Below are 24,709 nucleotides of genomic sequence, written 5' to 3' on the forward strand. Positions count from 1 at the left end.
TTGAGCCACAGCACCACTTCCAGCTTTTTTCTTTTTGCTTATGTGGTGCTGAGAAATCGAACCCAGGGCCTCAGGCATGCAAGGCAAGCGCTCTACCACTGAGCCAACTTCCCAGCCCTGAGAATAAATTTTATTGGTCCCAAATCCTGAAGAGAAAGAGATGGGGTAGAGGTTCAGTAGTTCACTGGCCTTGATGTTACCAGTCGTGTGAACAAATCTTGGTTTATCTTTTAGGAACCAAGGTCACCTTGAGCAAGCCACTAAGACTCTAAGTGCTTCCTCTCTCAAATACAGTTCATCTCATTTTTACTTCTGCCATGATTCAAATGCTTTGCAAGTTATAATAAGCCACATAAATAAGGTTCTGTGATTGCAGGGGATAAGTGATTTTTTTCTTTGAAAAGCCCCTTAACTGAGAGCTGTTCTTCTCCCCTCACTTCCCTACTCTATTTTGGGTCCTGCCTTCCTATACCCAGCTATTCCTGTTACCTTCATTCAGACTCTTTATTTTACTGTGAGACATAGAGTTTACTCTAAGGAGAAATGCAAATAAGTATTTTTTTGGTCAGTGATGGGGCTTGAACTCAAGGCCTGGGCACTGTCCCTGAGCTTTTTTGGCCAAGGCGAGCACTCTACCACTTTGAGCATAGTGCTACTTCTGGTTTTCTGGTGGTTTATTGGAGATCAGAGTCTCACAGACTTTCTTGCCTGGGCTGGCTTTGATTGCCATCCGTAGATCTCAGCCTCTTGAGACAGCTAGGATTACAGATGTGAGCCACCAAGCTTGGCTAGTCTTTCTTTTTTTTTTCTTCTTCTTCCCCCCCAAGAGGTGGGATAATGGATCAATAGAGTCAAAATCTGTAAGAACTCTTTTTTTTTTTTTTGTCGGTCGTGGGGCCTGAACTCTGGGTCTGGGCGCTGTCCCTCAGCTCTTCAGCTCAAGGCAAGCGCTCTACCACCTGAGCCACAGTGCCACTTCCGGCTTTTTTTCTTTTTGCTTATGTGGTGCTGAGGAATCGAACCCAGAGCCTCAGGCATGCAAGGCAAGCGCTCTACCACTGAGCCAACTTCCCAGCCCTGTGCATGTGTTTTTAAATGGTGGGCTTCACATCTCAGGTCTTGGAAGAGGAGAATGACCTTTCCTTCCTTTGTCAACAAATAACCCATCCTCCCCAGCTGAACTTGTTTTTTTTTCCCACATTTAGAAAAAATTTTCTTTTTTTAAAATAAAGTTTGTGCTCTGTCTCTTTTGTTCAACTCCCCTCCCCCCATAGTTACAGGTTGCTGACCCCCAAACCCCCAGTTCTGGAGTCCAAGGACTGGAGTTTCAAACACCAGGTTACTGCCAGGCTGGGGCCCTGAAGTTTATCTGTCAGAGGAGGGTGATTTCCCTAGCTCAGAAGAGTTTTGAAGGATGAAGTGTATTAAGTTCAACCCTAAGACACGTGAGCAGGATTAACCTTGTCTAGTACAAACCTGTCTGGGTTTTTCCCTCAGCTTCCAGACTGGGAGGGGGGGTGAGGAGAAGAGTGGACACTATGTGGAAAATAAATGACCACTTGTGGGGCAGTCCGGGGCGGGAAGGAGGGAAACTGAGGAAAAGTGAAGGAAAGGGGGTCTAAAACAAAAAAAAAAGGAAATGTACACATCACTCACTTCATAGAAACGAAAACTGTATTTAAAGAAAAAGATTGAAAAAAGAAAAAGAAAAAAAAGTCTGGGCCTGAAAATTACCTCAAGTCACTGAAGAGAAACCCAGAATGGAGGGCGCCCGGCCGTCCGTCCACAGGTGAGCAGCCCGGGAGTGGGCGCGGCTCACCGGAAGGGGCGTGGCTTGCGCCCGCGCGCGCCCGCGCATTACCCCCCCCCGTTAATTCTGCGCATGTGCGATGCCTAAGAGGCGGGACTACGGGCGTGTGTGGGGAGGAAGAGGCCGGAAAGTGGGGCGGGACACGTCTGGAGTATTTCCTGGAAGGGAGCGAATGAGAGCGCAGAGAGGGCGGGGAAAAGAGATTACACTATGCAAAAAAAGGGAGGGGGCGTGTCCAAGAAGGCGGAAGCAGCGCTATTATCAGCTGACCGGGCCCGGAGCCTCGTGACAGCCTGGGGCGGCGAAGACGCAGGCGCAGTGAGCCCGGGTGAAGATGGCGGCCTCCAGAGTGAGCCTCTTGAGAGGCTGAGGGAGGAGGCGGAGGGGAGGGGGGTGGCGGGGGAACCCGTGGCGGTCGAACCTTCGAGGCTTGCGGCTGGTGGGGGGGGAAGGCTAAAGGAGGCCGGAGAGGGGCGTCTCCTCCCCCTCCCCACACACCCACCCGCCCCTTCCGCCCCCAAACTTGTGGACGCCGCGGCCCGGCGGCGGGAGGAGCTCGGGGCCGGGGCCGCTCCGGCCTCCACCGCGAAGGTAACAGCCGCGGGCTCCGCTTCGCCGCGCCGCGGGGGCGGGGTGCGGTGAGGGCGTGTGTGGGGGGTCCCCGGGACGGGCGGGGCGGGGCGGGGACCCCGGCTAGGCCGCGCCGCGGGGGAACGGGGGCGCCGGCCTCGGCCCCGGTGACATCTGCCCTGGGCACGGTCCCTGTGCATACCTGCTGAGGTCGGTCGGTCTGTCTGTCTGTCTGTCTGTCGGTCTCTCTCTCTCTCTCTCTCTCTCTCTCTCTCTCTCTCTCTCTCTCTCTCTCTCTCTCTCACACACACACACACACACAGCCTCGCTAGTCTCTCCCACTCTCGTTTTCTCTGTCTGTCTGTCGGTCTCTCTCTCTCTCTCTCACACACACACAGCCTCTCCAGTCTCTCCCACTCTCGTTTTCTCTGTCTGTCTGTCTGTCTGTCGGTCTCTCTCTCTCTCACACACACACAGCCTCGCTAGTCTCTCCCACTCTCGTTTTCTCTGTCTGTCTGTGTGTCTCTCACACACAGCCTCGCTAGTCTCTCCCACTCTCGTTTTCTCTGTCTGTCTGTCTGTCGGTCTGTCGGTCTCTCTCACACACACACACACACACAGCCTCGCTAGTCTCTCCCACTCTCGTTTTCTCTGTCTGTCTGTCTGTCGGTCTGTCGGTCTCTCTCACACACACAGCCTCGCTAGTCTCTCCCACTCTCGTTTTCTCTGTCTGTCTGTCTGTCTGTCTCTCACACACAGCCTCGCTAGTCTCTCCCACTCTCGTTTTCTCTGTCTGTCTGTCTGTCTCTCACACACAGCCTCGCTAGTCTCTCCCACTCTCGTTTTCTCTGTCTGTCTGTCGGTCGGTCTCACACACACACACACACACACACACACACACAGCCTCTCTAGTCTCTCCCACTCTCGTTTTCTCTGTCTGTCTGTCTGTCTGTCTGTCGGTCGGTCTGTCGGTCTCTCTCTCTCTCTCTCACACACACACACAGCCTCGCTAGTCTCTCCCACTCTCGTTTTCTCTGTCTGTCTGTCCGTCTCTCTCTCACACACACACACACACACACAGCCTCGCTAGTCTCTCCCACTCTCGTTTTCTCTTACACACACATCCCTGCTAATTTCTCTTGTCTGTCTCTGTCTCTCTCACTTTCTCTCAGACACACACAGCCCTGCTATTCTCTTCCCTCACTCTCACACACTCACAACCCTGCTAATCTCCTCACTCACACACACAGCCCTGCTATTCTCCCCCCTTGCACACTTACACAGCGCTGAGGTTCTCTCTCTCTCTCTCTCACTTTCTCTCACACAGCACTGCTATTCTCTCCCCTCTCTCTCACTGACACTCACATACAGCCCTGTTAATCTCCCCCCCCCCCAGCCCTGCCATTCTCTCCTCTCTCTGTCTTACACACACACAGACCAGCCCTGCTAGTCTCTCTCTCCTTCACGGTGTTGTTGTTTTTCTCCCTTCCAACCCATCACTGTCCCCCTCTGCACCTCCTCATTCCACACACACACGCACACCCCACCCCACGTTCCTCCCGTGGGCTCCACCCTCGGGATTCCCATCCTTCCTACCAGGATATGCCGGCAACTCTGGTTTCCTTAGGTCAGCCTATCCTTCCGGCCTTCCTTCCTTCCCCTCCTCCCCCTCCCACCCCTGCGTCCGGCTTAGACTTTGACTTTTCTTTGCTCAGCTTTGTTTCGTTTTGCTAGGAAATGAAGAACAGCTGTGTCTTCTCTTCTCCAGCCTCTCTCTCTCTCTCTCTCTCCCTCCCTCCCTCCCTCCCTCCCTCCCTCCCTCCTTCCCTCCCTTCCTCTCCCTTTCTCCCTCTCCCTCCTTCCCTCCCTCCCTCCATCCCCTTGCCCCTTCCTCCCCTCTCTCTCCCCCCTCTCTCCCTTCCCCCCTCCCTCTTTTTTTTCTCTCTCTCTCCTCCAAATCGAGTTCTCCTGTCCTTCTCCACCCCTCCAACCCCCAGGCTTCTTTTTGCAAGGAAGCTTTTTTTTTTTTTTTAATACAGTAGCCTTTCCTTGGCTGTGGTGATTTCATCTCTGAGTGGGGATGGTTGAAGTACAACCCAACAGACCTGCTGGCTGGCTGTTAAAGGCATGTTGGAGACTTAACTACACTTGAAAATGACATCTGTTTAAAACAGACAAAAGTCCCCCAGCTGTAGGGTGTGCAGCTTGCCACTCGTTTGGAGAACTTTTTATTGGTTGCTTCTTGCAGGATTCAGGTGTGGGGGGGTGGGGGAGGATGGAGAATACGGATAAAATCCCCCCCTAGCATAGCAGTGGTCTCCACCTAACAGAGGTGGTCTTCCCCCACGGGGATGATTTCTCCCTTCTTTCTCTCTGCCTTTCCCATTTTATTTTTCCTTGTATCCTCCTCCCCCTCCAAGCAGGACCTTAACTGACACTTTAGCATCTTCTGTGAAGGACTTTATACACCAGAATTAGTTTGAACCTTTTGGGTGACGTGTTCGAAAAGTGGTTAAATATCAGAATCTCTCTTCAGGATCTCTTCCTAATGATTGTCTTTTTTTTTTTTTTTTTTTGGTGTGGGGGGGCAGTTAACAGTATTTTCTCCCTCACTTTATAAACCTGATAGATTTGTAGGTTTGAGCCTACTGTCCATAGGGTGTCAGGAAACTGCTCACTGTGGTCAGATTCTTTAGTATATTACCAGTAATCTGCAAGTCTGTGAGTATTTGCAAAAAGGGAATTTATAGAAACTGCGTGGTCAGAAATTCAGTATCCTGAAAAATCTGGATTCAACAGTTCTGGAGTTTCTGGGAAATGTGCTTCATTGTTTGATTTAATTTTGGTTGTAACATTAAAACCTTGTTAATTTTTTATTTAAAATATCAGGTGAAACAGTATTTCAGCCCAAAGTGATTTGGACTATTAATATCATGATGCATTCAGGAAGCATAAGTCCTTGTTTGGAAAACATTGCATTTATACTCCTTTGAAAACAGGAAGCAGAACACATTAGGGAGGAAAAAAGAATCCGAGCCTTTTTAAGAAATAGGAATGTAAAGAACCTTAAAGCTAGAGTTCATCCAGCTCATGGAAAATACCAGCATTTGTAGTCCACTGAGAGGCTGTGGATACTTCTTTTTAAGGTAGCAATAATGAATAGAAGATGTCAATCATATATATATATATATATATATATATATATATATATATAAAACATCATATATAATGTTAATAAGTTTAGTTAGAAACAAGTACTTAACCTAAAAAGTAAGTTGACAAACAAATGTCAGTGAAAAACATTTATGGAATTGGGAAGAAAGCATGAGTTATTTGCAACAGTTTAGCTTTATCCACATATATATGGAAGCTAATTGTCCTAGTAGACTGTAATAATAGTAACTTTCTTGGAAAAAGGCTGGTAGCTGAGTCTAGTTCTTAACAGATACTATGGAGTTGAAAGAAAAATGTGTGTTTTAATTTGGTTCCATTCCTCAATTAGTTATATTTGTACAGGTGAATTGGTAGTTTTTGTTGCATGTACTTCCCATTGCTTCTCTGACTGATGTACTAAAGATTAGTAAATTAAGTACTTAAAATGTGCGAAGTCGAAAAGAGGCTATGCAGGAAAACAGAGACATCTTTTTTGTTTTTTGGTTGGTCGTGGGGCTTGGACTCGACCTGGGCACTGTCCTTCAGCTCTTCGGCTCAACGTGAGTGCTCTACCACTTGAGCCACTTCTGGTTTTCTGGTGGTTAATTGGAGATAAGAATCTCACAGACTTTCCTGGCTGGGCTGGCTTTGAATGGTGATCCTCAGATCTCAGCCTCCTGAGTAAGAGACACAATTTTGATTGCTACTACTAGCTTTTGGCCGCAAGTGTTCACTGTAATGTTTGGCAATAAAGGACGTTTTTTTGTTGTTGTTGGTCATGGGGCTTGAACTCTGGGCCTGGGCGCTGTCCCTCAGCTCTTCAGCTCAAGGCTAGCGGTCTACCACTTGAGCCCAGAGCCACTTCTGGTTTTCTGGTGCTTCATTGGAGATGAGAATTTCATGGACTTTCCTGTCTGGGCTGGCTTCAGTGATCCTCAGATCTCAGCTTCCCAAGTAGCTAGGATGAACCAGTGGCACCCAGCTAAAAGAAATACTTCAGAGTTCCTCCTCTTCCTCCCCTTTCTCTTTCTTTTTCTTTTCTTTTCTTTTTTATTGTAAAGATACTATACAGAGGGTTACAGTTACATGTGTGAGGTAATGAGTACACTTCCTCTTGAATCCCCTTTCTCTTTCTATCTCTCCTCTTTGTGCAAGGCTAGCATTCTATCATTTCAGCCATACCTCCACTTCTGGCTTTTCAGTTACTTAGAAATAAGAGTCTTATGGATTTTACTGCCCTGGCAGGCTTTGAAACATGACCCTCAGATCTCAGCCTCCTTAGCTAGGATGACTAGTGTGACCCACCATTACTTGGTTAAAAGTTCATTTTGATCTGGCAGTCAGTAGAAGGGCTCTAATATGGTAAATTCTAGGTAGTTATTTGGAGAAGCTTTTTTTAGTTTTTTTTTTTTTTTTTTTGTCGGTCATGGTTCTTGAACTCTGGGCCTGGGCGCTCTCCTTCAGCTCTTTAGCTCAATCAAGGCTAGCGCTCAACCACTTGAGCCACAGCGCCGCTTCTAGCTTTTTCTGCTTATGTGGTGCTGAGGAATGGAACCCTAGGTCTTATCCATGCAAAGCAAGCGCTCTACCACCTTCCTAGCCTCTAAGTTGCTATTACCACTGGTTTTCTTATTCTCTAGCGCTGAGTTCAAATTCTTAAACAAGTTGAGGAGCCTAAGCCAGGGTGTATTGAAACCTTAATTTGTGGTCAGTTGATGATTATTTTAAGAATTGTACATGCATTAATTTGTTGTTCATTAGAAGGATATACTACTTCCACCTGTATTTGACACATATGTTAGAACAAAAATTAAAAAGTGAGCTGTGTGACAGTGACTTGGGTGTAATTCTGGCTATTCAGGAGGCTGGGATCACAGGAACTTGGTTTGAGGCCAGCATGGTCAAGAAAAGTCTGAGAAAAAAAGAAAAGTCTGAGAGACTCCCATCTCTAACTAGTAAAATGTTGGACTGGAGGCATGGCTCAAGTGGTCAAATCACCAAGCAGGTTTGAAGGCCTGCCTGCATTCAGGCCCCAGTTTGTTTATTGCTCGATAGTAAACTAGTAAAGAAATTTATAATGAATGCATGAATGCACCCCTGTAGTCCCAGCTACTTTGGAGACTGAGCCAGGAGGAGTGTTTGAGCTCAGGAGTCCAGCCTGGATTACATACTGAAACCCTATCTTTAGTAACAAAATTACCACCTGAAATGAGGGTTAAAGTTCTCCTGTGCTTCCTGTACACAGTACATCCAATTTAAAACAGTATAAGTGTAACTTTTTTTGATGGGTCATAAGACTTGAACTCAGGGCCTGGGCGCTGTCCCTGAACTCTTACCAGCTCAAGGTAAGCGCTCTACCACTTGAGCCACAGCGCCACTTCCAGGTTTCTGGTGGTTTGTTGGAGATAAGAGTCTCATGGACTTTCTGACCTGGGCTGGCTTTGAACTGTGATCCTCAGATCTCAGCCTCCTGAGTAGCTAGGAAGACGGATGTGAGCCATCAGCACCCAGCATGTTATTCTCAGTCTTTACCACAGAAATAGTTCTTCCTCCTGTATTTTCTTGAGATGTAGCTGTTGTACAAGCAAGTGCTTCATAAATTTTTCCCTTCATATGAGTGTGTCTACCATATTTTTAGATGTGGCTTCACAGTGTAGTAGGTAAAGAACATTTTTCCACTGCAGGAGAGTTTGACCAGACAAGGCAAAGTCAGTACTTCCCTAGTGGTGCATGCCTGTAGTCCCTAGTCACTCAGGAAGTGGAGATAGGAGAATTGCAGTTCTAGGCCAGCTGTGGCAAGAATTGACTGAGATGCTATTTCAAAAAGAAGCCAGATGTGGTGGAGAATGACTATAATTCCTTGGGAGATCAAGGCAAGCAGGAGGAAGATACTGATCCAAGGCCAGCCAGAGCAAAAAGCAGAAAGACCCTATCTGAACAACAAACTTAATTTTAAAAAAAAGCAAGATGGAGGTGTGATTTAATTGTCAGAGCACTTGCCCAGCAAGCACAGAAGCCCTGAATTCAGTCTCCAGTGTTGCAAAAAAACAAACTTAGTTTTCCTTAAACATATAAAAAAATTTCACCTACTGCCAAGTTAAAAGAACTTTCCAGGAGGCACACATACCCCTACCTCCAAGACTTTCACACTAACATTTAAACAATATTTGCTGTAAGACAGGTGTGTTTATCTTTGTATCTACTCAACAATCCTTCCCAGTTTGATGCATTTCAAGACCAGCTCATATTTTTAATTCTTTTTTTTTTTTGGGTCTGGTTGTGGGGCCTGAACTCTAGGCCTGGGTGCTGTCCCTCAGCTCTTCAGCTCAAAGCTAGAGCCACTTGAGCCACAGTGCCACTTCCGGCTTTTTTCTTTTTGCTTATGTGGTGCTGAGGTATCGAACCCAGGGCCTCATGCATGCAAGGCAAGTGCTCTACCACTGAGCCACCTTCCCAGCCCCATGTTTTTAATTCTTTACTTGAGAGCAGAACTAATTATGAGCAGAGTAAATTCTATTCTTAAGAGACCAAGTGAGAAATTAGTTATCCTACTCTGTCTCCCAAGTGGTTACATTTTCATCAAAGTCACTTCCAGCTGAGTGTATAAAGTAAGTGCTGTAAACAGAATATCCTTGTTCAATTCCAGTTTTCTTATCCGCTAATTGTCCTATTTTTCTGAGTGTGTATTCATTCATCCATGGCTACATGAGTGTTGTGAGTTTCATCTAAACCAAGCCTTGTGCACATACTTAATCTTGCTGAGCGGGCGGATTCTTCTGTTCATTTGGTGACTGTAGGCTGCCCGAAGCTCTGCCTGTCCTGCTGTGTTCAGTTGTCAGTCTGATGTCAGCTCCTGACTGGGCCTTCCAGTCTTGAGATTTTGTGTCAGATTCATGCATTGTCCTAGATCCTGAATTTATTCATAAATGATTGTAAGTGGATGCCAGCGTTACTGCCAGTAATAAAGACTGTTAAGACACTTACTAGAAAGCAAGAAACAGTGGAGTGAATTGCACAAGAGGACTCTAGCCAAGATGCCCATTGCCGTGTGTGTGTGTGTGTGTGTGTGTGTGTGTGTGTGTGTGTGTGTGTGTGTGTGTGTGTGTGTGTGTGTGTGTGTGTGTGTGTGTGTGTGTGTGTGTGTGTGTGTGTGTGTGTGTGTGTGTGTGTGTGTGTGTGTGTGTGTTCCCAAGGATTGAACCCGCAGTCTAGCTAAGCACTGTACCACTGAGCTACATTCCTACCTCTTTTAAAACATACTTAAAAACTTACGTGATAAGCTCTTGCTACATAGCAGAAGCTGACCTGACCTGAAACTCTTGGTCCTTCTGCCTTAGGCTGTTCTTTAGCTGGGACTACAGGTGTTTGCTCCCACACCTTCCCAAATTGGGCTTTTTTTTTTTTTTTTTTAACCCTCGTACAATTCTATTAAAAGAACCACCCGAGAAGTCGCAAAAATAAAGACAGCTCTGGTGATGTAATATTAGGATATAGAATGGAAAACAAGTAAGGCTGACTTGAAATATTTGGAGATGCCTTCAGTGAAATAAAGGGCCTGTGAACTTGAGGTTTTTCTCATCCAAGTAAGCAGTGTAGGTCCTTGAGAATTTGAAATGGGGTTCCATCACGGGTTTGAAGGAGACTGAAATTTAAGTGATGAGTGGTAATGTAAATAGTCTCTAACAGTGGGCAGAATGGCAAAGCCCAACAACACAGCTAACTACCAAGAGCTCATCCCACAATTTACTTGGGTTTTTGGTTCTCTCTAGCTATTTTACCTGCTTGATGTTTGAACTTCTCGATACTAGAAATTCAACAAGATTTGCCACTATGGATCTTGGGAATTAATGGTGGCTTATGGGATTTTGTGGATAAGCAGTGATATCTAAACCACTTTTAGGGCTTATTAAAAATATGTAGAGGAGCAAGATGCAGTAGCTCACATCTATAATCCCAGCCACCTAGGAAGCAAAGGTGTGGAAGATCATGATTTGGGGGCCAGTCCAGTCAGAAAGTTCACCAACACAGCATCTCAACAAATAACATGGACATGGTGGTGCAAGGCTATGATTCCAGTTGGATGAGACATGTATGGGTCCTGGTCTAAGATTGGCCCTGGGCAAAAACTTGAGACCTCTGAAAAATAGCTAAATCCAAAATGGCTGGAAGTGTGACTGAAGTGTGGATTAGACGTATAAGAAGGTATTGATCTGCGCAAATATTTTACATTTCTTACTCTGCGCATGCATGACTTCCATAATGGGGAAATTATTATTTGTAAATCGTTACTTACCCTTCTGAAACATAACAGTGACAGCGATCTTGCCAGCAAGCGACTCAGCAGAAACCTAGAATTAATTTTGATGTCTCTGGCAAACGTTCTTCAGTGTTGTTGGACGCTGGGAGATGCTTTCATCTGGCACTTCTTACTACTTTCCACGCTCAGAGGCTGCTGACTGAGAGCAGTTCTGCTCCTTAGGCAGCCCAGGATGCTGAAGAAGAGACGTGATTGAGGGACAATCACAGTATGGTGCTTATGTCCAGGAGGCAGTGAACAGATGGTCTTGCAGGTTTTGTGTGTGTGTGTGTGTGTGTGTGTGTGTGTGTGTGTGTGTGTGTGTGTGTGTGTGTGTGTGTGTGTGTGTGTGTGTGTGTGTGTGTGTGTGTGTGAAAGAGAGTGAGAGAAAGAGACAGAAACAGGAGGGAGGGGAGAGAGGGAGAGGATGAGAATTATTTGTGGTGTGACAGGAAAAAAATTGAGCAACTATGACACTGTATTAACTAGACCCACATTTTTTATTTTCCAGGTTTCAGCACAAAATGAACATAATTAGGGAAAATAAGGATTTGGCTTGTTTCTACACAACGAAACATTCATGGAGGGGAAAGTAAGTACTCCTGTTGGCTTTATTTCTTTCTGCTTCTGTCAAGTTACCATCTGAACATTACTGTTTTTCAGTATCCCGAATAATGCACAGTAACTCAGTAGTGCTGTTTAGCTCTTTCCTTCTGAAAAGCATATGTGTGTATTTTAAGTGCAAATGCTACACTTAGAATAAATTATTGTTCTTTTTTTTCTCTTGACATTTCCGTATCTGCTCTGGAGCAGAGTTGTTTTAGGTTTTTGTTGTTGTTTTTGTTGCTGGTCCTAGGGCTTGAACTGAGGGTCTAGGGTGCTGTCCCTAAGCTTTTTTGCCCAAGGTGAATGCTCTATCACTTGAGTCACAGCGCCACTTCCAGCTTTTTGGTGGTTAATTGGAGATAAGAGTCTCATGGACTTTGCTGCCAAGGTTGGCTTCAAACCATGATCCTCAGTTCTCAGCCTTTTGAGTAGCTAGAACTACAGGCATGAACCACAGCTGCCTGATAGGAAGGAGTCTTTTCAGAAGTGAAAAGTAGGCATTAAAAGGAAAGAACTAGTTAGCCATTTTGGGTTGCTATCAGTGTTGAGGTTAACCAGTAGTGGCAGATTTGTTAAGTCTGCAACTTCATTAACCACATTTGAGCCTGCGTGCAATAAACACGTTTTCATATCTACTTGACTCTTTTTTTTTTTTTTTTTTTTTTTTTTTTTTGTCGGTCGTGGGGCTTGAACTCTGGGCCTGGGCGCTGTCCCTCAGCTCTTCAGCTCAAGGCGAGTGCTCTACCACTTGAGCCACAGAGCCACTTCCGGTTTTCTGGTGGTTTATTGGAGATAGGAGTCTCATGGTCTTTCTTGCCCGGGCTGGCTTTGAACCGCGATCCTCAGATCTCAGCCTCCTGAGTAGCTAGGATTACAGGCGTGAGCCACCAGCGCCCGGCTTCTACTTGACTCTTGAAAGAAACATACTATTCACTGTAGAGAGGCTTGTAACCTATACTAAAAATTTTAAATTGGATTCACTTTATTTATGGTATAAATGCTTCTGTTTCCTCTGTTAGTTGGATGCTGATTCCTTCCCCATAGTGTTGTAAAGATTCGATGAAGTGGAGTAAATAAAGGTTTCTAAATTATGCCTAATGTACTTTGTGTGTTTGATGAATGGCGTCCATGTACCTATAGAATTAGAGTTCTGGTCCTTTTGAGTGGTAATGGATAAAATGAGTATGTCATTCATTGGTGAATAGGTTTGCTAACTTATTCTAAATCAAGCCACAAGGAAAAATGTGACATATGTATGCGCATAGCTTTTGGTCTTCTTTCTTTTTCTTTTTAAAATTTACTTTATTGTTGTTATAGAGGTGATGTATAGAGGGGTTACATGTACATAAGTCAGGTAATGAGTACATTTCCTTTCATACAGTGTCATCTATTCCTTCACACTCTCCCAGTGCCTCCCTCCCATCTCCACCCACAGGTTGTATAGTTCACCTTTATCAATGTCCAGCGAGCTCTGCTGCTGCACTTTTTCACCCTTTTTCCCTTGAGTTTGTTCGTATTCCTAACTCTCCATTTTTAGTTGGGACAGAATGTGCCAGCCTCTTAGAGTGAGTGGTACACCACTCAAACCTTGTGTTTAGTGGTAGATTACCCTGATCATCATACCATAATGCAATTTTAATGTGTATTACATACTGATACACTGATTTTCAAAACAATTTACTGTAATACCTCTTGTGAGTTTGCCAGTAATTGTGATCATCTGGAAACTTTAAAAACTGCATCTTAGGGAATAGTGACTAATGCTTACTAATGCTTAATATAATCATTTTATTTCCTCTTCTTTTTTTTTTTTTTTTTTTTTGGTAGCAGTTTGAAGCAGAACTGTTTCTGTGCTCTTAGGACGATTCCTTCCCTCCATTCATATACTGCAATTTTTTTTTTTTTTTTTTTTTTTGGTCGGTGGTGGGGCTTGAACTGTGGACTTGGGTGCTGTCCCTCAGCTCTTCACCTCAGGGCTGGCACTTGAGCCACAGTGCCACTGCTGGTTTTTTGGAGATAAGAGTTTGATGGCTTTTCCTGCCCGGGCTGGCTTTGAACCGTGATCCTCAGATCTCAGCCACCTGAGTAGCTAGGATTACAGATGTGAGCCACCAGCGCCGGGCTTGAACTTTTTTGTATGTTAATAACAACTTTTAAGATGTAATCTCATACTTTCCTTCTTTTTTTTTTTTTTTTTTTGGTCCGGTTGTGGGGCCTGAACTCTGGGCCTGGGCGCTGTCCCTCAGCTCTTCAGCTCAAGGCTAGTGCTCTACCACTTGAGCCACAGCACCACTTTGGCTTTTTTCTTATACGGTGCTGAGGAATTGAACCCAGGGCCTCAGGCATGCAAGGCAAACACTCTACCACTGAGCCACCTTCCAGCCCCCTCATACTTTCCTAAGTATGAAATTTCTTTTTTTTTTTTTTTTTTTAGCATATTGGTGTAATGATGAAACATCACCACTGTTAGGATACTTTCAACACCCAGAAAGTACTTCCTCTAAAAGCTGCTATAAGCAGTAGCAGTTTTTCCTCTTGCCCTTCCCTTCCTAGCATTTGGCTGGCACTCTCTGCTTTCTGTCTCTGGATTTGACTTTGGAACATGTCACAGAGATGTAACATTACAGAACATGGCCTTCTGTGAATGCTTCTTCCCCACTGTGTTTTCAAGCTTCATCCATGCTGTAGCATGTGGCTGTACTTCATTGTATTACCACATAGTATTTCATTGGATGGATGGATGTATCATGTCTTGTGTGTTCATTCATCAATAGGCATTTGTATTACTTCTGCTTTTTAAATATTGGGGAGTAATGCTGCCATGAATGTCCATGTAGGAGCGTTTGGAAGAATCTACATTTCTAATTCTCTTTGGCACATACATATTTTCACACCTGCCATTACATTGCCAGCATCAAATGTATGAAAGCTCCAATTGCTCTTCATTTGTCTGTCTGTCCTGTTTTGGCCATTTTCTATTTTGGATATGAACTAGTATCTCGCTGTGGTTTTCACTCTCAATTCTCTGATGACCGGTGATGTCAAGTATCTTTCCATGTGTTCCCTGGCTGGTTCTATAAATTCTTTGGTGGAATGTCTTTCAGATCCTCTGTGCTCATGTTTACATTAGTTGTTGTTGTTTTAATTGTAGAAGTGCAGGAATTCTTGATTCTGAATACAAATCTCGTATTTAATGTGTGATTTATAAATAGTTTCTTCAGTGTTGCAATTGTCTTTTCCCTGTCTTGTGGTATTTAATGAAGTTTGTAATTATAATTTTGTATGAAAATGTAATTTTGATGAAATCTAACCTATCTACTTCTTTTGCCACTGTGCTTCTGGTGGTATCATTAATGGTAGAAACCATTATCTAATCTTAAAGGCACATTGTCTTCTAGTTTTATAACTTTAATTTTGAGTTAATTTCTGTATGTTGGCATGAACCAAGGATTTAGATTCACTTCTTTGTATGTAGACATCTAGTTATACCTGCATCATTTGTTTAAAGGAGTTGTTTTGAGATCTTGTCAAAATCATTTTTACTATGAATGTGGCTCTTAATTCAATTCCAGTGATCCTAAATGCCCACCTATCCTTACGCCAGTACCATATTGCTTTGATTACTGTATCTTTGAGCTGTTTTGACATTGAGAAACAGGAGTCTACAACTTGGTTCTTTCTCAAGATTACTTTGACTATTTTCAGTTTCTTTTATTTCTGTAGGAATTTCTTAGTGAGTTGGTAGCTTAACCAAAAAAAAAAAAAAAAAAAGCAGCTGGGATTTTAATAAGGAATGTATTGAATCTGTAGGCCAATTAGAGGAATATTGCTGTTGTAGTAATATTAACTTTTCTGGTACACACACACGAGGTCTTTTTACTTATTTGGATATTATTAACTTTCAACAGTGTTTTGTTATTTTCAGGGTTCAAAACCTTTAATCTTTTAGCTTCTTCCTGAAGGCATTTACATTTTCCAGATAGTAATGGTTATTTCATTGTACATGTATATTATTATTATCGTTAATTGATGGTACCAGAGTTGAAATTCCAGGCCTCAGGCTTGCTAGACTGGAATTCTACTTGAGCCACATATACAGCCCTATTTCTTGCTGGGTCTTTTCCTTTTTTATTTTTGCTTATAGTAGTGAAGCTTGAACTCAGGGCCTCATGCTTTCTAAGTTTTCTTGCTCATGACTGGTTAATTGGAGATGAATCTCCTAGACTTTTCTGCCCCGGCTGGCTCCAAACCCTGATCCTCTAGATCTCAGTCTTCTAAGTAGCTAGGATAATGTATATGAGCCACTGGGTATCTAGCTAGTCATTTTCAAGATACAGTCTCACGATAGGCTTCATCTTTAAGAGATACTGTGCCCATGTACACGGTGCTAATTGGTCCTAACATTTTTTTGTGTGTGCCAGTCTTGGGGCTTGAACTCAGGGTCTGGGTGCTATTCCCCAGCTTTTTTGTGCTCAAGCCTAGCACTCTACAGCTGGAGCCACAGCTCCACTTTCAGCTTTTTTTGGGTGGCTGCTTGGAGATAAGAATCTCATGGACTTTTGCTGCCCAGACTGGTTTCAAACTGCAGTCCTCAGATCTCAGTCTGGTAAGCAGCTAGGATTACAGGTGTGACCTACTAGTACCCGCAACCAGCCCAACTTCCAGCCCTGACATTTCAGGAAGATGTTTCTGATGGTGGCAGTGAAGATGAAAACATTCTTTCCCTTCATATGCCTAACTTAGAGATATCCTGTCCAGATGTTTCCCTCAAAGGTAAATAAATACTGTCGAACCATTTCAGCTTTGACAAAGTCTCCGTTGTGCCTTGCTTTGTGGCCTCCGCACATGTTGGCTAATGTGAATCCATCCCCTCTAAGTACAGCCTCTTGCCTGACCAAGGAACTTTTCTTGCAGTTGTCTTTTTGTTTCCTCTTGCAAACAGATAATTTATGTTTGTCTAAGAGGAGCAAGGAAGGGGACTAGACCTTGGGGAGGGAGAAACCCTTTGCTTTCATGAAAGCAAAATTTCCTTTTTGGCCTAAGAAAGCCATTTCAGGCAGGAAGGAAGGTGCAGATGTTGCAGTTAAAGCGGAAGTGCAGATTCACTGTGGAAAATTTCAAAGTAATAGAAGTTCTTAATTTTCTTGAGATGGGAATTCCAAATACTTCCATATTGGCATGCATTAATTATGGCATTTGCTCAGAATGTAAGTAGCAATCTAGATTCTGAACAAGTTTTTATGACAGCACTTTAGGATAAATGGTAATCAGTCTATGGCATTCAATAACAGCTGTTCATGATGTTTTTAGTCTATATTTATTGACAGTCTATGAAATGATTATGTACAGGAAATTGAGGGCGGAGTTTAGGGCAAGTGAAGCCAGTGTGTTTGGATGCAGATTGGAACAGAGTTGAGAAGGAATCAGTCATAACCTTGTGGTAGGTATTTCAGCTCTCGGCATTGCCTGCCATCTTCTGTACCTCACACGAGTTCACCCTTAATCCTCAGGCAGTCTGGAACTTAAACATCTTCCATGCGGAAGTACGAACTGGACCACATCTTTATAGAAGCATTGCATTCTAGATGCAGCAGTGCGCTAAGAACTAGCTCTCCAACCTGGAAGAGATAGGAGCATTGCATTCCAGAATGGAAGCCCATAATGTCTGATGGTACATAGGATGGCTCTGTTATTGTTCCGCAAGAAGTGGAGCATCTTCCTTGTTGATTTAGTAGGGTAGATGTTCGTAGAGTATGTTCTCTCCTTCCTCCTTTCTCTTTCTTTAGGAATACACTTTTTTTGTTTGTTTGTTTTTGTCTTGTCTTTTTTGGTATTGAAGATCGAACCCAGGACATCATACTTGCTAGGCAAGCGCTTTGCCACGGAGCTACATCCCAGCCCAGGAATACACCTTTTTTTTTTTTTTTTTTTTTTTTTTTTACCGGTCATGGGGCCTGAACTTGGTCTGGGTGCTGTCCCCCAGCTCTTCAGCTCAAGACTAGTTCTCTGCCACTGGAGCCACAGCGCCACTTCCGGCTTTTTCTGCTTATGTGGTGCTGAGGAATCGAACCCAGGGCCTCATGCATGCAAGGCAAGCATTCTACCTCTGAGCCACCTTCCCAGCTCCAGGAATACACTTTTGATCAGAGTAGAACCTCCTAGGTGAACATGGATTTGTAGCCACACCAGAGGATTGTGGTGATAACAGCCAAGATGAATGACTAGTTTGTCCATTCATTTTTGTTCTGTTTTAAATATGAGCTTGCTATAAAGTAGTCATGGCTGTGGGAGGAATATTTATGTTGTGACACTAATTATTATTTTTAATTTTTATTTTTTGCCAGTCCTGGGGCTTGAACTCAGGGCCTGGGCACTATCCCTGAGCTGGTTTTGCTCAAGGCTAGTGCTCTACCACTTGAGCCACAGAGCCACTTCTGGCCTTTTTCTTCTGTGTATGTGGTACTGAGGAATCGAACCCAGGGTTTTATGCATGCAGCCCTAATTCTTATTAATAAACTTATTGTAGTGGACTTTGGGATCTCTTCTTTTCCACCATTATTCAACTAGTAGAACAATAACAACCAGAAGAGCTAATGTTTTTTGGCTGCTTATCGATGGGCCAGGCATGTAGGTTTCTTCTTAACACTCACATTATGTGGTGGTATGTGTACTATCACACTGCTCAGATGCAGAAACACACTTAGAGCTGTGAGACAAGGTACGGGAGAGGACACAGCTGGTGAGCAATCCAGGTGGCATTTGGATACAGACAATGTGCCTTAACCACTAAGCCACAATGCTCCCTTTAATGGTGCTCACCAGTGATCTGCCTTCGAGAGAATTTGTAATTCAGTTGTCCTTAATTCCTTACCTGATGCAATACAAAATTAGTTAAGTAGTGAGATTTTAAAATTTTAGTAACAAAAGGAACAATCACAATCATAGATTTTGTGTGGATCCTAAAGCTTTTAGTAGCCAAAACCTACCTTCAGATGGTTGAAGGAACTCTGGTGAGTGCGCTACAAAGCAGGAAGAATTCACCATGAAGATGTGAATGGTGAAAGAATTAGGTGTGTACTGTTTGAAGCTGAAAGAACTTGGACAGATTTGTAATGATTTCATTGGCAGATTTGTAGTGATACATATATTTGCCTTAGTGCTGACCAATATCTGATGGTATCGGAATACCTGATGGTATCCGTAGAAGGAAGTGAATAGAATTGTTCATAGGGAAGATTAGTTCATTCCCTTATCAGTAGTGAACAACAAAAATCAGCCAACCTTGATACTCCAAAAGTTTTAAGCTGTATGTTATGGCACCTAGGCTGGGTGACATAAAAGGCTTCCTCCTACTCTGATTAGATCTGTTTGGCTCTTTTAGGTCCCTTCATTGAGCTGAGGACTTTGAACTTTAAAAGTAGTGCACACAGGTCTTATGACCTCAAGAATTTGAGAACCATTGCTTTATACTCAGCATGAACCATTTTGTTAGTGTTTATCAAAAGCAAGTGATGTTTTCTGCTATAAGAAAAACTAAGCAATAATGGGTTTTCACTGTAGAAGAGTAGGATGTTGTGATGTTAACCCAATATTTTTGTGGTAGCTCTTTGTATTGACACATGCATATTTCTAACTGATATAAGCTGGTTAAACATTCAGATCTTTTTTTTTTTTTTTTTTTTTTTTTTTTTTGTCGGCCGTGGGGCTTGAACTCTGGGCCTGGGCGCTGTCCCTCAGCTCTTCAGCTCAAGGCGAGCGCTCTACCACTTGAGCTACAGCGCCACTTCCGGTTTTCTGGTGGTTTATTGGAGATAGGAGTCTCACGGTCTCTCCTGCCCGGGCTGGCTTTGAACCGCGATCCTCAGATCTCAGCCTCCTGAGTAGCTAGGATTACAGGCGTGAGCCACCAGCGCCCGGCTAAACATTCAGATCTTTGAGATGAACTTTGAGACAGTAATTGACAAGAATTCCGGCTGGTAGTACTTTGAAATTCATTGCAGATGTCTGAGGCAAGTAGTAATAGAATGTTGGAGGAAACACTTTTAAAGGACTGCTTATTTATTTATTTTTGTCATGGGGCTTGAACTCTGGGGCTTGGGTGCTTTCCCTGAGCTCTTCAGCTCAAGGCAAGCACTCTACCACTTACTTGAGCCACAGCACCACTTCTGGTATTTTGGTGGTTCATTGGAGATAAGAGTCTCACGGATGGGCTGGGAAGGTGGCCCAGTGGTAGAGTGCTTGCATTGCATGCATGAGGCCCTGGGTTCGATTCTCCAGCACCACATAAGCAAAAAAGAAAAAAGCCAGAAGTGGCGCTGTGGCTCAAGTGGTAGAGTGCTAGCCTTGAGCTGGAGAGCTGATGGACAGCGCCCAGGCCCAGAGTTCAGGCCTCATGACTGAACAAAAAAAAAAAAAAAAAAAAGTAAGAGTCTCACGGACTTTCCTTACCTGGGCTGGCTTTGAACTGTGATCCTTAGATCTCAGCCTCATGAGTAGCTAAGATTACAAGCGTGAGCCACAGGTGCCCAACAAGGACTGTTTCTTATTCACTGCCAAATTATCAAAAGCTCAGTGTTAGACTCGTATTTAAATATTGGATCAGTCTAGGAAATACCTAATGCAGTTCTGATCTAGGTAAATGTTAAATTTCTTTTCCCAAAAGGAGAAAGTGATCACATCAAAAAAAAAAAATCATGGTATAAAAATTGTTTTGAAGGCCGGGTGCTGGTGGCTCACGCCTGTAATCCTAGCTACTCAGGAGGCTGAGATCTGAGGATCCTGGTTCAAAGCCAGCCCGGGCAGGAGAGACCGTGAGACTCCTATCTCCAATAAACCACCAGAAAACCGGAAGTGGCGCTGTAGCTTAAGTGGTAGAGCGCTCGCCTTGAGCTGAAGAGCTGAGAGACAGCGCCCAGGCCCAGAGTTCAAGTCCCACGACTGACCCAAAAAAAAAAAAATTGTTTTGAAGGAGAAAGTATTCATAAAGGCTAGAAAATTTAAAGATGTAGCATTTTTATCTGCAGAAAATAGATGCAGAGGTATATTTATTTTGATAAGTTACAGTTTTTGTCTATTAAAAACCTAAAGTGCTTTAAATATGGACAATACCGCTAATCAGGAAAATGTAAACCAAAGCTACATGATATATAATTCCTGATATCAATAAGAAATGACATATATATATATAAAAAGCCTAATGATAACAAGTCCCGGTGAAGATGTAGAGACAAGGGAACCTTTATACTATTGGTAGGAAAGTAAATTAATGCAGTCATTATTGAAAACCATATGAAGGGTCTCAAAAATTAAAAACGGAAGTACTATATGATCCAGAAATCCTACGATTGGGTATAAATGCAAAGGGAAAACAAAATCTAAAGGAAATAAAAAGAGATTCAGTCTTGTTTATTATAGGCTTATCCACAGTAGCTAAGAAATGGAAGCATTCTGAGTGGCCATTAACTGATGGATGCATAAGGAGAATGTGGCACATATATACAGTACTCACTCAGCATACAAGACAACGAAACCCTGTTGTTAGTGACATAGATGCAACTGAAGGTCAAAATAAGCACAGCATGAGCTTACTGATAGGTGGAGTCTTTTTTTTGGGGGGGAGGGTCCAGTCATGGGGCCTGAACTCTGGGCCTGGGCGCTGTCCCTCAGCTCTTCAGCTCAAGGCTAGTGCTCTACCACTTGAGCCACAGTGCCACTTCCGGCTTTTTTCTTTTTGCTTATGTGGTGCTTAGGAATCGAACCCAGGGCCTCAGGCATGCAAGGCAAGCGCTCTACCACTGAGCCACCTTCCCAGCCCCTGATAGGTGGAGTCTTAAAAAATTGTTCTCATAAACTTGAAAGTAGAATGGTGGTTACCTTAGGTCCATGAAGTGGGGGACACGTGGACATGGAGAAAGATTGATCACTTTTTGTGCTTAGTAAGAAGTTCTGGGGGGTGGGGATATAGCACATGCACCAGACTCTGGGTCCCATCCCTACCACCACCCCAGCAGAGTGTATCTAGTTAAAGGTAACACACTTAATTTTTTAAAAAGCGACAAGAAAAGTTTAAATGTTTCCCAATAAAGAGATGATAAATGTGTGAAGGAATGGATACGTTTTAACTGGACTTGAGCTTTAAAGTTGTATACCTGTAGTTTTTTATGTGTTCGTTAAAAATAAACTTACTAAGTATGGATCTTAGGGGCTTAGATGTGGCGGAGAAGATTGGAAAAAGAAGTAGAAGAAAAAAGATTTTCTTAACTGATCCTCATGCATATCATAGCAGTTAGTATTAGGGGCCTATCAGGCATTACATTATATTAGTTTTGGTATATGTGTGGTGGTGGTCTGGTTTTTGTTTTTTTTTTGCCAGATTTTTTTCCAATTGGCTTGAACTCTGGGCTTGGGTACTGTCCCTGAACTTTTTTGCCCAAGACTAGTGCTGTACTGCTTGAGCAACAGCGCCACTTGACTCTTTTTCTGAGTAGTTCATTGGAGATAAGAGTCTTACGGACTTTCCTGCCCTGCTGGCTTCGAACTGTGTTCCTCAGATCTCAGACTCTCCTGAGTAGCTAGGCTTACAAGCGTGAGCACCAGCACCTGGCACATTTTTTTTAGCTTTTACAGAAGAAAAGAAATCCTGTAGTTTCAGGATTGTAAAACACCCAGTGCGAGACTAGAAGATAGAATTTGTGAATTTATACTTCTCTCAAACATTTTGTTGTGTCGTGTAGTGTTTTGGATCATATACGCATTGTTTTGGTTCCTGTTAGTGGTTAAGCCTTTGAACTTTTGTGATTTTATAGCTGTTGAGATAAATCCTTGGATCCCAGTGCTTTGGAGGGTATAATTCTTTGTTGCTTTCTTAAATTCTTCTGTGTCATGGTTGATTTTATGCTTAATTTTGAAATTTATCAGCATGGCATTACAGAATTATTTTTACTTATGCATCTAAGATGGTGAATTTTTTTCTTAATTTTTATGTTTTCTTATCCTAATGTTTTTACCTATTTAAATATTCTGTATTTAAAGTACTAATTCTTCATCTTCAAATGTTTTTCTAATTCAGTGTCTACTTTTATACTTATAAACTCCTCCCTCTTCTAAAGGATTACTGATAATCCAAATGCTTTTCTTATTTATTTGTTTTTTATTGTGAAAATACTGTACAGAGGGGTTACAATTACATGGGCAAGATAATGAGTACATTTCTTATCAAGCATTGTAGCCTCCTCCTTTGTTTCCCCTTCCCATCCCATCCTCCCCCCGCCCCCACCCCCCAAATGCTTTTCTTGTTCAGATATATTACTTTAAGTGAAGGACTTAAGCCATGAAAATTTTGTGTTTGGGGTGTAGGCTTCCTATGGAATTGCAGCAACTAAATGCAATAAGGAGTTGCTCAAGTAGATATCAGAAGGCTAGGCTACGGCTGTGTCTGACCATTGCAAACCATAGTTTTTTCCCTTCCTTCCCATCATAGTTTTGTTGAAAGGATATTTCGAAAGACTGGGTAGTGTACAGTGTCTTTCATTGACATAAAAATTTTCCTTTAACTGTCTTTGTACATCTTTACCTGATAGCTTGTGAACTTGGTCTAGGTTGCATCCGTGGGCCATATTTTTCTAGGTAGGAATCTTAATAGTTCACAGTAAAATGAACAGTAGGTTGATTTTAATTCTAATAACATTTTAGGACATGAAAAATGTGAGAATGAAATAACAGAAGGGGTGGTTATGGTCAAGATAGTATTCATAAAGTGATATGTTAAAAATGTAGGAATAAACATTCCTTTTGTGTTTGATATCATGTATGTTTTCTTAAATGACTTTTTAAGATTAAAGTAAGCACATGTCTCCCTTCACAGGTATAAACGAGTCTTTTCAATTGGAACCCATGCAATTACTACATATAATCCCAATACCTTAGAAGTAACAAATCAGGTAATTATGTTTTTAGCTGTTAAGAGTTTAAAAAAATTTTTTTTTTTGCTGTTAAGAGTTTGTATATAAAAACCTCCTGAATTTTAAAAGCTAGGATAGAACCTATTCACCATTTCCTGAAATTAGTATCTCTGGATACAAATGTCAAATCTGAAAGATGTTTCTATACTTCTATATCATACTTTGTGCTCAGGACCAAAAATAAAGAAAGATATGCGGGGAGAGGGATATGTTCAAGAGTATAACTTTTGATATATTTCTATTGATTGTAGCCATCTGTCTTTATGTGTACTGTTATTTAATACAAGCATATATTAGTCATACTTCAAGTAACTGGTATAAAATGCTTGTAATGGAACTAGGATTACTTGCTTTTAGGCAAGATTAACTGAACCTGGGTAATAAGTAAACATACTTAAAGATATTCTAAGTTAGGCATACTTACAAGTTGTCTTTCCTAGTGGATACAAGTAACCCTAAGACCTTTTTAAATTCTTTTCACTGTTTTAGACGCTTTATATTAATGTCGGTAATATGGATTTTTGTTGTTTCTTATGACTAACCTTGAGGGAATTTGAATTGTAGAACTGCTTATAAGATATACCTTCTAGCCGGGCGCTGGTGGCTCACGCCTGTAATCCTAGCTACTCAGGAGGCTGAGATCTGAGGATCGCGGTTCAAAGCCAGCCCGGGCAGGAGAGACCGTGAGACTCCTATCTCCAATAAACCACCAGAAAACCGGAAGTGGCGCTGTAGCTCAAGTGGTAGAGCGCTCGCCTTGAGCTGAAGAGCTGAGGGACAGCGCCCAAGCCCAGAGTTCAAGCCCCACGACCGACAAAAAAAAAAAAAAAAAAAAAAAAAAAAAGATATACCTTCTAGACCATTAGTATTGTATAAAATTTTGCTACTTTAGTCAATGAGTGTAAGATTAATGAAAAAATAAATACTGCATTTTATTATATTAACTGTGGCAGCAGTTTAAAAAAAAAATCCCTTTCTTCTTATCAGTGGCCTTATGGAGACATTTGCAGCATCAGCCCTGTTGGAAAAGGACAGGGAACGGAGTTCAATCTCACATTTCGTAAAGGCACTGGGAAAAAGTCAGAAACTTTAAAGTTTTCTACAGAGCACAGAACTGAACTCCTTACAGAAGCATTGGTAAGAAAGGTTCTGTGTTTCTGAACTAAATCTCATTTCTTTTTTTTTTTAATGAAATACTTAGATAGTGATGTTTTTATCTCATACCCATTATGCTTATTTTTTCAGTTATATTTTTATTCTCTTCCAAGTAGTTGTACAAGAGTTACCATTTAGCAAGTCCATTTATGAATACCA

General features: G+C 42.7%; 1 protein-coding gene across 3 annotated transcripts in view; it reads left to right on the plus strand.

Moving 5' to 3' along the window:
- Positions 1–2,227: 2,227 nt before the first annotated feature.
- Dnajc13 (DnaJ heat shock protein family (Hsp40) member C13) overlaps positions 2,228–24,709 on the plus strand; it is a 92,435-nt gene continuing 69,953 nt past the window's right edge. The window contains exons 1-4 of one of the 3 annotated variants that reach the window (XR_011368531.1): positions 2,228–2,401; positions 11,341–11,421; positions 23,299–23,374; positions 24,383–24,532. Coding sequence is in view for 2 of the 3 variants with exons in the window: in XM_070005420.1 (XP_069861521.1) it covers positions 11,354–11,421; positions 23,299–23,374; positions 24,383–24,532 (294 nt within the window). In the remaining variant the exon portion in view is untranslated. The remainder of the gene's footprint in view (positions 2,402–11,340; positions 11,422–23,298; positions 23,375–24,382; positions 24,533–24,709) is intronic. The other 2 variants (XM_070005420.1, XM_070005419.1) reach the window with 2 other exon arrangements.

This window comes from Dipodomys merriami, unplaced genomic scaffold (genome assembly GCF_024711535.1).
Source record: "Dipodomys merriami isolate MVZ:Mamm:240054 unplaced genomic scaffold, mDipMer1.0.p SCAF_68, whole genome shotgun sequence".
NCBI classification, from domain to species: domain Eukaryota; kingdom Metazoa; phylum Chordata; class Mammalia; order Rodentia; family Heteromyidae; genus Dipodomys; species Dipodomys merriami.